At 35.3% G+C, this 14,020-nt stretch overlaps 2 protein-coding genes across 3 annotated transcripts; one reads left to right on the forward strand and one right to left on the reverse strand.

Moving 5' to 3' along the window:
* The first annotated feature begins 6,655 nt into the window (after window positions 1-6,655).
* Window positions 6,656-9,667, forward strand: LOC127076400 (3-epi-6-deoxocathasterone 23-monooxygenase CYP90D1). 2 transcript variants are annotated; one of them, XM_051018044.1, is made up of 7 exons: window positions 6,656-7,095; window positions 7,278-7,602; window positions 7,790-8,185; window positions 8,266-8,355; window positions 8,442-8,627; window positions 9,060-9,187; window positions 9,325-9,667. In XM_051018044.1, the coding sequence occupies exons 1-7, from the start codon at window positions 6,881-6,883 to the stop codon at window positions 9,413-9,415; spliced, it is 1,431 nt and encodes a 476-aa protein (XP_050874001.1). In that variant the 5' UTR covers window positions 6,656-6,880; the 3' UTR covers window positions 9,416-9,667. The 2 variants fall into 2 exon arrangements, with proteins under 2 accessions (XP_050874001.1, XP_050874000.1); XM_051018043.1 differs by having other exon boundaries at window positions 9,060-9,667.
* Window positions 9,392-13,279, reverse strand: LOC127076402 (calcineurin B-like protein 9). Its single transcript, XM_051018046.1, has 9 exons — window positions 13,115-13,279; window positions 12,833-13,016; window positions 12,655-12,737; window positions 11,913-11,972; window positions 10,788-10,896; window positions 10,633-10,685; window positions 10,276-10,356; window positions 10,081-10,193; window positions 9,392-9,981 (listed from the first exon to the last, which is right to left on the reverse strand). The coding sequence occupies exons 1-9, from the start codon at window positions 13,133-13,135 to the stop codon at window positions 9,918-9,920; spliced, it is 768 nt and encodes a 255-aa protein (XP_050874003.1). The 5' UTR covers window positions 13,136-13,279; the 3' UTR covers window positions 9,392-9,917.
* Between the last annotated feature and the right edge of the window lie 741 nt (window positions 13,280-14,020).

The raw sequence follows: 14,020 nt of genomic DNA on the forward strand, positions 1-14,020 counted from the left end.
AAAGCAGATGACACACTGAATAGCAGGGGATAGGTTGCATATCCCTTGGGTTCTGCCAATTGCCTCTTCACTTAGGAGGTCTTTGACTCTATACAAGGACAAAATTAAACATCCACAAACATTGCCTCTTAAGGAGGACTTCAGACAGTTGCCTGGCCAAGTAACAGGCCAGGTCTTCCAGACTACATGAAGATTAGAAGTATACCTCGATGCAAATTGCTTATACAAGCAAAGCAAAGCAAAAGTTCACAAGGAACTGAGCAACTAAAAGCACCTGAAATGGTCAAGCAGATGTTAGTATGCAACTTCAAAACAAAGCAAAAAGAAACAGACACCAACAGTTAATTGGAGGCAAATGGATGTGCAAGGCACAAGGCTTAAGGCATGTGAGCCAAGCCACCTACAAAACAAACAAGTTAGACAATGATATTTAAGCAAGCTCAATCAAAAAGAATTGGTCTCATTGGTCATTTGTTGGTCAACCTGAAAACATAAGCTCAAAAGTGAGTAACAGGACCACTAGGACAAGCCTAGGGTCAAAGATGAATGAAAAAGTCATGACAGCAAGCAATGCCCAATCAAAATCAAGTTCAAACATTTAAGAAACAAACCCAATTGGTTTCACATTCATATCAATCACTATCATCATTTCATGAACAATTTAGGTCAAAACATGGCATTTAGAAGCTCAAAGAAGTCAACAGCAAGACTTGCATCAAAACCAATCTCAAACATTCCCAAAAATCACCAAATAAATCATGATCAATCACAACCCAAAGCATGGTAAGCATGTCAAATTTCATCCCATTTGGACAAATGGAAGGCAGTCAATGAAAATCAGAAAGTCAAAGCAATTTTGAACATGCTCAATGAAGTCAACCAAACATGCATCAACTTGAAAAATTCATAAATCAGAGATGGTGTATGATAAATGAATGGGACTAAAACCATGGCAAAGATGAGGATGTCTAGTTATCTCATGTAAAATTTCATGTCCATCTAATAAAGTATGAGAATTTCACAAATGAAATGGGAACAAGTGTCACAAAAAGTCAACATATGACTAAACAGGGGAGAAAATCTCAAACAATTAGGAAATGCCACAAATAATTCCAAGAAAATTCACATGTAAACTAGACATACAAGAGTAGGTTCATGCAAAAAATCAGATCAATTGGAGGTCAAGAAGCATGGTATCAAAAATCATGAAGTTGGACATCAATGGTGTGACACAAGTTGTCACACCTTAATTCAAAAAATCATAACTCACAAACCACAAATGATAAATTCACAAACTCTACACCAAAATCACCATGAGTGTGTCTAGTTTAAGCACAAAAAATTTGGGAGCCATTGGATAAAGTATCATCATTTCACAAATGTTTTGGCAAAGTGTACAAAATGTGCATACATGTCACAAACCCTCATACAAATTAAAAACCAACCATCCAAAAATTCTGGAAAAAATGTGATAAAAAAGTAGAGATCATGATGAACACAACACAAAAAATCCCATTAAATTTGGATTAAAAATGAACAATTTATGGATTTTACAAGATTGGTGTACAAATGAAATAAAAAATTGCAAAACAACATGGATTAATGGGTCATGGGGTCCGGGAATGGCAAACTTGTAATTTCCCGGACCTTTTAATGAAACGCGGCGCTTAAGGTTACAGGCGTGGCAAGCTGCTATTGGCTGTATGGCCCAGAAACGTGGAAAAAACATGCAGGGCACGGTTGGGAAGACCAAACACGATCTTGTCATGAAAAAATTAGGGTTTTTGGCCGTGTTCTTCACTTCAAAATTCCAGATTTCCAACAAGAAAAAATCGCAACCAAAATCAACAATCCACATACCATTGTGTTCATCTCTTAATGCTCATCAATATTCCAAGATCAATTTACCCTAATACGAACTAACGAGGATGAACCGAGCCAAAACAAATTCACACATCAAACTTCAATCCAACATAACTTTCAAAATAAACAACCATTTTCAATCATTCCAAGCGCAGTGTGATCAGGGAAAGGTGATCTACAAAGTGTGTATCGTGGTTTTGGAAAAGGAGAGATTCGATACCTAGCCAAGTTTGGAAAACAGTCGTGATTCAGTGAGAGTTGGGCCACGTTGAGGTGAAACAGATGCTCAACAATGCTTTAAATGATGGATGGAAGGAAGACCTTAGCTCAGTTGCACTCCATTTTCCTCCAACCACGATCTGCCATGGAAGAAGCTAAGCATAACAGTTGGTGAACCAGGCTTTACAGTGGAGATGTGAGGCTGGCAAATGGTTCAAAAATGATGGTAAAGGATGCAGCATCTATCCAAGGCTCGAGTTCTTTGCAACCTTTTTCAGAAAAATTCAAAAATGAAGAAAATGGTATTTTAGAGCAAGAGGATTTTCTGGTTGTTTTGTGTGGCTGCTCCTCAAAACAGTTGGCCCTTAACACTTCAGATGATGGTTGGTGAAGGAAGCTTGGTTCATGGATGTTGGAAAATGCTCAAATCATGGACTGTCATGGATGATGTGTGAAGAAAAACAGAACTTGAAAGATGGTTACAGCTAGTGTTTAGTGGTTGGAACAGATTCATAAGGCTGTTTAGATGTTGTTTTAGGCAAGGCAATGTCAAACTCTTTGGAAGTTTTGGACAGGTTTTGGAAAAATGCAAAAGTGTGATTTTTAGAGAATGAGTGAGCCAAGGTTTTTCTGTTGGTTAAGTTGGCTGCATACTGATTTCATGTGACAGGAAATGATGTTCTGATCTTCTGTTTTGTGTTGCTTGTTGTTTTGGATAGAATTTGCAATTTTGTCCAAAATGCCAAATGAGAGAGAATGAGGATTTTAGCATGAGTGAGTTCTGTTGTGTTGTGCAGCTAGTAGTGGTTTCAATATGACAGAAAATGAGGAAAAGATCTGCTGTTTTTGTGGTACAGATCATGGTCCATGGATTTGTGGGATGTAGTTGTTGAATAAGTGTACTTTCTTTTCCAATTTCAAGCAACTAGGTATGGATACATGTACTTGCACAAATTTGGGCTTTGTAACATGTTTTAAATGCAATTTCAGATCATATTTGGATAGTAGGAATGGTGGGAAATGATTAATTTGAAAAGTCAAAATTCCACTCACTTGAATTTAATTCATGCAAGTCCAAAAATGCCATTTTGATTGGTGAAGTTTTGGTACATGAAAGTTACATTTTTGGAAAGAGGGGATCAAATGTGACTTGTAGGAAAAAAACCCCACCCAAATTGGCCAAATGGTTTGAGAGATATGGCCTTTTGAAGTTCAAGAATTTTTGAAAATGATTTGATCATAACTTGCCAACCATACATGGGAATTGAGAGTTCTTGGACTTTTTGGAAATGGGAGAACAATATCTTCAACTTTCATGTTGGGCAAAAATTCATTTGAAGCTTGTATCATGATGTAAGTTTGAGGATCAAGACTTTCCATTTTTGGTAAGTTTCAGTTACAGGTCCAGTTTCCATTTTTGGAAATTTCTGATCTGGCTTCAAATTCTTCCATGATGGTGTTTGACATGATATATGAGGACTATATGGACATGAATGAGACCTCTCAAACCAATTTCCATCATCAAATCACTGATTAAATGGACAGTTGACCAACAGTTGACTTTTAGGGTTTCTGACTGACTGTGCATTGACTGATGACTTCTGAACATCCAATCTTTGACCTAATCACTTCAAATGGATCCCCAAGTCATGTGAATATGTTGGACCAACCCTAGGGCCTTGGCTCCTTGAGAATTGTGCTTGCTTGCTTGACTGACTGATCTCCTGATCAGTTTGACCTAATTTCTTGATTGGCTTGCACTTGAGGCAAAAGAGGCAATGCAATGCTATGCAATGGACCATGTTATGTTATAACCTAATATGAGAATGTATGTACAATGATAGGTGCAAATTTGAGGTGCTACAGCTGCCCCTATTCAATCAACTGGGAACCCGAATGGATGAGAGCAACGGCTGTCAGACTTTCAGGGTAAACAGGGATTGAATACCAAGAACCGTAGAATTTGCACAATACAGGGATCCACCAATGGAAACGTCCACTGGGATTTGATATTTATTGCTGGGTATATATTTGTTTTGTTTTCAAAGAGTACAGCCACATCCAGACATCACAACGATGGTGAATGGGAACAACAATCACAACTAGATGCCAACGGACAACTAGGAAAAACTCGACGTTTATCGGGACCAACGGAAAAACTCTACATCAAAACTATACTCCAATTTAAACTTATCTTCACAATCTCCTCCTTAAAAGGGTGCTTGGACTTAAGACTTTTGTCTGGTTTTAGAGTGGGTTCCTTTAGTCTTGAGATTTACCACCTCCATTATAATGATGATAATGTTATCTTAGCCAATCTTTCTATCAATAATTTATTCACCACTAAAGCTATACTTAGAGGATTCGAGCTAGCTTCAGGTCTTGGATTTAACTTTCATAAGAGCTTTCTAATTGGTTTAAATGTAGACTCTTCCTTTTTACAGCTAATTGAGGACTGTCTTAATTGTAGGATCGAGTCTCTCCCTTTTCAGTATCTGGGGCTTCCAATAGGGGCTAACCCTCGACTTAAATTCACATGGGAGCCTCTGGTAAACCTGCTGAGGAAAATGATCAACTCTTGGAAATATAGATATGTTAGCCTAGGGGACATAGTGGTCATCTTGAATTTTATTCTCAATGTTATTCCAGTCTTTTCCTCTCTTTCCTTAAGATGCTAGTGAAATTGTGGAAGACCCTAGTGAGGATTTAGAAGAAGTTCCTTTAAGGAGGTGTAAAAGGAGAGTCTAAGATCTCCTCGGTGAAGTGCTCTAATGTGTGTAAACCTAAAAAGAAATGAGGTTTGTGAGTTAGATATCTTCGTCTAGTTAACTTAGCTCTCCTAGCTAAATGGAAATTGAGACTCATCTCAGGTGCTTTAGGTCTCTAGTGTGATATTATTTCCGCTTTTTATGGTGTTCCTAGTGTTTCTTCCTTAAGTGGAGGTAGGTTGAATGGGTTGCTGATGACTTCTCGGCAAGCGTACCGATAATGTCGAAGTAACAAAAAGACCGAATCCACATGGATTGCTTCTAACAAGACAAATTGTATGCACTGTATAAAAACTAGTAAAAAAATGGGAGTTTCGAGTTTCAGTGCGAAAAATAAATAAGAGATTAAACAGAATTACGAAAGTGGTCAGATTGTGTTTTAGAATCTCTTATTTTGCTATTGTTGATTCTTGATGTTTTGTATGAATGATCTTATCACTATAACCCCACAACGAATTAACAAAATCGTTATAATCGATCCCTCACTAAATAACTCACTAACCACTACTCAGAGCTTTCTATCCCTAATCCGCCCGCGTGAGCAGAGTTAGGCGATGCACATAACATTAATTCTCTATGCCACTACTTGGGGTCTCCTATTTTTATTCAACCAGTATAAGTACAACATTTGTCATAGGTCCAACACATAAAATAATGGTCAATATTCCTTATGTGCCCAAAATCAATTTTAAAAAGTATCTAACATAAAAAGCATTAAGAACAATAACCAATTGAATGACATTATAGACCAAAAGATTCATCCAAAGTCAAATCAACATAGAATCCAACAATATTGAAATAGGTTCATCATAACACAACCTAAGTTATAGGAGTTTAGCTACTCATAATTCAGATAAAAATACCATAATTGATAGATGAAAATAACATATGAATTCCCTTGAAAAAACCCAGAAAAAGGGATCATCGCGTGCGCGATGTAGCTTTTATGGCCCTATCACGCGCGATACTACGCGATGGTGCATGTGATTATTTCTGAAATTGCACTCTTTTTTGCTCATTTTCACTAAGTCCACAAATCTTCACACTTAGTTATTTTTCCTCATTCTTTGGTCTTTCTTCTTCATTTTCACTCATCTCTCGCTTATTTTAACTCGATTTTTTGACTAAATTCATGCACCGAAGAACTGTCATCAGTTGCATTAAACATCTTCTTAGTGGAGAGGTGTGTCTCACCTTGGCTCAAAGAGTGAATATCCTTCTACTTGGTTTTAGAAAGGTCTTTTTAGGAAGGCATGGTCAGGTCTTCAGACCTCTTTTGGGGATGATCCTTGGATAGGGAATATCCATCTTAAGATTAGGTTCCACAAACTCTTTACTATTTCTCGAGTTTGGGATGGGCCTATAAAACAGACTCTTTAAACTATCTTGCGGGTTACCAGTGAACTCTTTCCTCTTTTCGAATTGACTCCAGAACCCCATCCTATGTATAAATCAAGGTGTGCAGTTGTCTTGGTCTTTCCTGTTGTTTCTTGTTATGTTGAAGGTGGAGCAGTAGTTTTGAGCTCTAACCTGGTTTGCTTTTGGGTGAAATTGTGGCAGCGGTCGGTTAAGGAGTTTTCCTTGCTTTCGTGGTTCTTAGGTGTTTTGTTTGGCTGTTTTTTTCCTATATTTTTTTTTTGGTTTGTTGGTTGTTATTGCCTCTTTGGCACTTCTTATGCCTTGTATCTAATTTTTTTTTCCGAACCCTATCAAATGCAAAAAGCATATATATTGGTGTAAATTTTGGATGTGAATCGTCAGTACATTCAAAATAAAGTAAAATGGAAGGGGTTTAAGTTTGAACTCTAATGTAACGGGAAAATAGTTTGTCGCTCCATCAAATGTTTGGACATTAGTCGATACCCCTTCATATATTTTGAATAGCTCAAATAAAGGAATCCTAACCTCTTTCTTCTCCAAGGCACATTGAAATTAAACATATAAAAAGCAAACCGAGTTTATGTATATTTGCATATTTAAGCCAAAATTGGCAAGTAGTATGATAGTATAATAGAGTGAGAGAAAAATTAATGGACACTACTTGGATTTTGTTTGCGACACCAATTTTCCTGTGCACTTTGATCCTCTACTACAGAAACAGGCTTAGTCTTAAGCTCAAATCAAAACACGGAAATCAGCTTCCACTAGGCTCTCTTGGATGGCCTTTTATTGGTGAAACCATAGATTTTGTTTCTTGTGCTTACACCGATCGGCCTGAAAGCTTCATGACCAAGCGACGCACCATGTAAGTTCATTATCATGCATCACTTCATTCATAGCTAACTTTGTATGAATCCATTTTGAAGTTATAACATAACACAAAAATAAAACATATCTAAGTTAGATTTCAAAGTGTGTCTGTCCAAAACACTTCCGAAACAGTTGTAAAATGATAAGGTGTCTACTTTCCGTATGAGGTTGTTATAGGTATGGTAAGGTGTTCAAGTCACACATATTTGGAAGCCCAACCATTGTTTCAACAGATGCAGATGTGAACAAGTTCATACTACAAAGTGATGCAAAGGTTTTTGTTCCTTCTTATCCTAAGTCATTGATGAAGTTAATGGGAGAATCTTCTATTTTGCTCATCAATGGAACCTTACAAAGGAGAATACATGGACTTATTGGAGCTTTCTTCAAGTCTCAACAGTTAAAGATTCAGATTACCACAGATATGGAGAAATATGTTCAAGAATCAATGGCAAATTGGAAAGAGGACCAGCCTATATACATACAAGATGAAACAAAAAAGGTTACCTCTCTGTCTCTATAGGAGTTTGTGATTGTGTTTTGTGTGAGAGTTTGTAGCTATCTTTGTCTATTTCTTTCTCCCTCATGTGTTGGTGTAAGAACCTATCTTCAAAGTTTGACCTCTAAAACTTCACTATTTTCCAAGATACTATCATTAACAATTAATCACATTTTTATTTCTTCTCTAGATTGCATTTCATGTACTAGTCAAGGCATTGATTAGTTTGGATCCCGGTGAAGAAATGGAGTTTCTAATAAAACATTTTAAGGAATTTATATCTGGCCTCATGTCTTTGCCAATAAGCCTACCAGGAACAAAACTTTATCAATCTTTACAGGCAAAAAAGAAAATGGCGAAATTAGTGAGAAAAACTATCGAAGCTAGAAGAAATAAAGGTGTCACGGAAGTTCCAAAAGATGTAGTAGATGTGCTTCTTAATGATACAAGTGAGAAATTGACTGATGATTTAATAGCCGATAATATTATTGATATGATGATTCCCGGAGAGGACTCAGTTCCAATTCTTATGACTCTAGCTACTAAGTACCTATCAGAATGCCCCGATGCTTTGCAACAATTGACGGTACGTCACGTGTCTATGTAACATTCCTTTGACTGATCTCTTTTATTAGCTTTTGGCACCTGAACTTTGATGATTCACAGGAGGAAAATATAAAGATTAAGAAACTCAAAGATCAGCTTGAGGAGCCATTGTGTTGGAGTGATTACTTATCATTGCCATTTACTCAAAAAGTAAGCAAAACATGGCTCCTTATCAAACACAAAAAAACTGTGATTTATGATTTTAAACTTACTTATTATATGTTCCACTTATGCAGATTATAACAGAAACTTTGAGGATGGGAAATATTATAAATGGTGTTATGAGAAAGGCCTTAAAAGATGTTGAAATAAAAGGGTATATAATACCACAAGGATGGTGTGTGTTTGCAAATTTTAGATCAGTTCATCTAGATGAGAAAAACTATGACTGTCCATATCAATTCAATCCATGGAGGTGGCAAGTAAGAGAAAAATCATATACTATTTAAATTTTGGTATAGTTTTTATGGATCCGAGTTGTGTGCAATCACAACTTCGTGACTAGATGTAGTCAGTCACATTCAAATTTTCCTATCAAGATAAGACAATTTAAATTTTTAGCATTAAAATCTAAACCATACAATTAGTACTGCAATATAAACTGTTTGATCTTAATCAAACTGTATGTGGTTGACCATATGCAGTCAAAATCTTGTGACTGCATGAAATCTTCAGACAATCATATCCGAATTCGAATTGTCCTATCAAGACGGTTTAAATTCCAAACATTCAAATCTAATCTTGAAATTTATTTTAAAATATAGACTGTCTAATCTTGATTAGATAATTAAGATGTGGATTCTTTTAATTGCATGTTATATTGTTGGCCTAAGTTATTTTTTGTTTACCCTCAGGAAAAAGACATGAACTTGAACAGTAACAATTTCAGTCCTTTTGGAGGGGGACAAAGGCTGTGTCCTGGTATTGACTTGGCCAGGCTAGAAGCTTCCATCTATCTACATCACCTTGTTACTCAATTTAGGTCATACAATCCTATTATGCATGCATTTTTATGTTCACTTGAAGAATTTATCCCAGCTAGTTTCAGACTTTTGATTAAAGTTAAAAAACATAATGCAATGACAATTAGACATCTTAAATATAATGTTTGACATGCAGATGGTATGCTGAAGAAGATACAATAGTGAACTTCCCAACAGTAAGAATGAAAAGAAGGATGCCCGTCTTGGTAAAAAGAGTGGAAATTTAAGCTGTCTTAGATCAAAAAAGTATGAAGCCACTTCTACATATTCATATAGTACAGCAAGTATATGAAAAATACACAAGACAGAATAAAACCCTACATATGGATACCCTTTAATTAGTATACTCTCTAGGTTTAGATACTTTTGGTGTTGTTCTTTACTTAAAGTATTCATAACTACTTCAAATCCATAATTTTCTCAAATTTATTGTATAACCAATTTTCTCACATTTATTATTTCAATCATTCCAATAACTGTACATTAAATGCGGTACACCGCACCAACCCGAGGTATACACCGAACCAGAATTTGATCCAATTTAAATGGATCATTCTGTTTGGATCAGACTTTAGAACACCCCTTTACTCAATCAAGGGTTGGTGTATTTGCGCACTTTCAATGGGAGAATGGGACCGCCAGAATCTAATTCTCAGGACAGCAACAGCAGATGCACCAAAACAGAACAAGCTTCCGTTCCTTGAAGTCAATTTTTGACTTGCCGTTCAGTTACCAGTGGGAATCATCAACTCCAGTGTTGAAAATGAAACTTGTAAATACTGTGGTTATCTCCCTGACCAGTGACCAAACAAAAATGAAAGCTTGAATTCAGTCAGAACCAATTCAATCCAAACCATTGAATTGAAAGAGGTAAGATGTGGGAGTATCTTACTTCAGATTAGGAAGAGTCAGGTGCCTTAGGAGTGAGGGGTTCCGAATGACAAACTCCCTCCACTCTTCTTTACTGATCCTATCATCCTTGTCAGCATCAGCATCTTGAAATGTCTGATTTTTATTTTAAAAAGGTTACATAAAGGATTGAAGTTAAACGCCATAAGAGAGAGAAATGTCCCAGCGAATAATTTACCTTGTCAATAATGGCTTCAAGGATTTCATTTTCCACATTCATGCCACATTCTGATAGAATGGCAACCACCATTTGTCGAACCTGGAAAAATTAGTAGGATAACAAAATAGTTACAAGCATTGGTAACATAAAAGTATTGGGAGAAACAAGTTATACAAAAAAGCAGAGCCCTCGTAGCAGTTATTGGATCAGAGATTTATACACTATTCAAAGGACAAACCACCGTCTTTTTCTTCATTAAACGCTTATTTTAAATTGATATTGCAATAAGAAAATTCTAGAGCAATACTATTCTAGAGTAAAAAAAATGTTTGAGCCAATGACACCTTCGTAACCTGGACATGCCAAAATACTCACTTCTTCTCGTTCAATGTATCCAGTCTGTCTCAAGTCATACAATCTAAAAGCAACTGCAAACAAACCAAGAAAATATAATATATGTTTTATCAGTACCGATGGTATTAAAACAGATAATAAAGAAATAGAACTGCAAAATGCTTACTGAGTCTTACAATCAATTTTCTTTTCCAAAGGAGTATTAGGATGAAAGACACTGAGAGCATGAACAAACTCCTCAAATTCTATAACACCATTCTTTTTTTCATCAAAGAGATCAAACACCTGGGATATTTTACACACAGTCAACAAAGCTCAATCATACAACTCCTAAAAGAAGAATAGACATAAACAACATATCTTTCCGCAAATCAGGAATATGCATATCTGTCTAAATTTTAAAATGTTAGATTACAACAAACTTAATGCACCGATCCCTTGTATATTTTTTATAAATACTATATCACTCAAAAATGAAAAGCTTACCCTCACTTCCGTTTCCCATTTAAACCCCCATTCAAGCATATAAAGAAAGAAAATATACCAACTTGAAAAATAGAGAATGAATTCATCTGAGTTGCTTGAGACTAAACTCTAGCCTTGTGTATTACTTATAATCAAAAGCTTACAGTCCTGATCCCTAGAATACAGTGATAAAATAAGAGCTAATTATCATAAAGATGCAAACAGAATATCTACTACTTAATAGGAATAAAGGAAACTAAATCAGTTCAATATCTCAACATGAATACACATAGAAAATCATCTTCTGATATCGCTGAGTATATCATATAAGGTAAACCATGCATAATTAGATGTTGAAACAACAGAAATACATTGGCCAATCTGTAAGATACGCCTTAAAATATTTCTGCCAAACGAAAAAGTTACATAATTGACCTTTCACAGAATTTTACTCACAACAAACAGTTAGGATATCATATTAGTCCATCACAGCAATTTAAGTTTGTTAGGCAAGGCAACAATTAGGATTTACAGATATACAACTTTGAAAGGAATGATACAGAAAACATTAGAGTTTGATGTTCACATGATATATATTGTACTGGTTAAATCTTAACGGGATAGACTGAATATGCTTTGGGGTTTTAGTTTTACAGATTCCAAGGGATGAAAAGTAATGGTAGGAAAATGAATAGAGTTGTGTGAACAGAAAGAAAGTATGGGATAGGAAAATAGTTTCACAGATAAGGCCACTTAATACAATAAGGCCACATAAATGAAATCTAGAAAACAAAAGACAAAAATAGAATCAATGACAATTGTGAAAATGAACATACCCTATCAAGAAAAAGATTCTTGCCAACTGTGGTCTTCATTAGCGCCAATGTAAGCTCTTCCTTCATAAGAGCGGGAAAAAAAAGAGTTAAAGAGTGCTATCTAATCACAAATTCAACACAGTGTTGGTAATAATGATAATCCTAACAGAATCAAAACTAAACATATGCTTTTGTCTTTAGAGAAAAACACAAATATAGGATAGAAAAAGACGGGTCCTAATTCCAGATCACAATCCAAGTTGTTAATTTCATCACAAAATTTCATTGATGTTCATAGCATTGTAGGTACTAAAAATACAGAGTAAATCCCTCACTTGGTAAATCAAAGATTAGAGTATCACCGCATTGGTCTTTTAAAGATTAGTGTCACGAATTAGCCCCTCATAGATTGAAGCAGTGCATAAGGGGTCAAAATGTTCTTGCAGCTCTCTAAAGCCAAAATGTAAACATCAATCACTGGATTTATTTAACAGCCGACATAAAAGGATCTGTTTTCATTTTTGACAAATAAACAAATTTGGGGATAATCATAATTTGATGAAAACTAATTCATATTTTTTAATTCATACACACCTTTATAATGCCAAAACATAAAAAAAGTTACAATGATAACAAAATTTATGGTGACACTATTTTTCCGATGGATCAATTTGGTGGAAAATTTTGTTAAAAGACCAAGTCAATCACAGAATGAAAAGACGGAATTGAGTGTCTACGTGTAAATAAACAGAAAATTAGTTACTTTATGGATGAGACCATCGTCAATGATTGAACAACTCAACTTCTTGTACAACTCATGCAAAGCCTCTACTTCATTCACATTAACTGCCACAAATCACAATTCCAAAATTAAAATCATAACAATTAGCGTTTACGAAACAAATAAACAAAGCACTTGATCGAAAAATGGAGAAACGAACAAGGAGAATCATTGGCGAGGGCGAGAATATCATCGAAGGTAGAAGAAAACTTCTTCTCTTTCTTCCTCAGCTCTGAACTACGGAAACTGAAGCAACTCGTTAAGCCATAAAACAAGGCTTCAGCGATTCCAATAAGCGGAATGAACACCACACAGAGTTTTTCTCCGAAAGTTAAACTCGATCTCTGATGATTGCATAAATATACAACAAATTTCAAATTTTGATTTGATTGATAGCGAAACAGAAATTGAAATCTAACAGGTTTTAGAAAAATTGGATTACCGCTGACAAAGAGCTGTCCATATCATGTCACCGTCGGCAAACATGGAAAACTTCTCAAGCGATCACGTCATATACATCGAAATTAACTTTTTGTATTTCGATTTCAATGGACTTGGATTCGATTCATAATTAAAACGGATAGAATCCGTTTCTCATAAAATAGAATTTTTTTTTAAATAATTTATATTTTCAAAATAATCAAATAATTTACCAAACTAAAAAAAAATTAATAGAAAAAGGATTGTCACTCATTGAAATTTTGTACATAACCGTCATCTGCTATCTCCTTTGGCCATGTAGGGGTGTAAAACGGCCTATTATTTCAAATGCATATCCCATTTTTGCTCAACAAAGGGTGTGTTTGTTTGATGGATTAAAATTATAATCCCGGGAATATCATTCCTAGGAATAGTATTGCCAGGAACTTTATTCCCATCAATGTGTTTGGCAAAATCAATAAAGTTCCTAGGAATATTTTTAAGTTTTATTTAATTAAATTTTAAAAATTAAAAAATTAAAAATAAATGTGTTAAAATAATATGAGAGTGGGAAGTTATGGTTGGTTATTTTATATTCCCATGGGAATATAAGATTCCCATCATTTGACATGGGAATAAAAATGGAGAAATTTATGAACAAAACATATTCCTGGAAATAAAAAGTACCCAGGCATAAACTATCAAAACTTGAAACAAACAAGGGAATATGTGAATTCCAATGTCATATTCCCGGGAATAATATTTGTATCCACGAAACAAACACCCCCTTAGTTTGAAAAAAAATCTCAATTTGTCCCTTTTTTTTTTATTGGGCTCGTCCAATGGTTGGACGAGGGCCTGAAGGCCCATTGCATGCAGTAAGGGTTCGGTCAATGAATGGCCGAGGGCATGAAGAAACTCTTTTTTT

This window comes from Lathyrus oleraceus, chromosome 4, assembly GCF_024323335.1.
Source record: "Lathyrus oleraceus cultivar Zhongwan6 chromosome 4, CAAS_Psat_ZW6_1.0, whole genome shotgun sequence".
Lineage (NCBI taxonomy): Eukaryota > Viridiplantae > Streptophyta > Magnoliopsida > Fabales > Fabaceae > Lathyrus > Lathyrus oleraceus.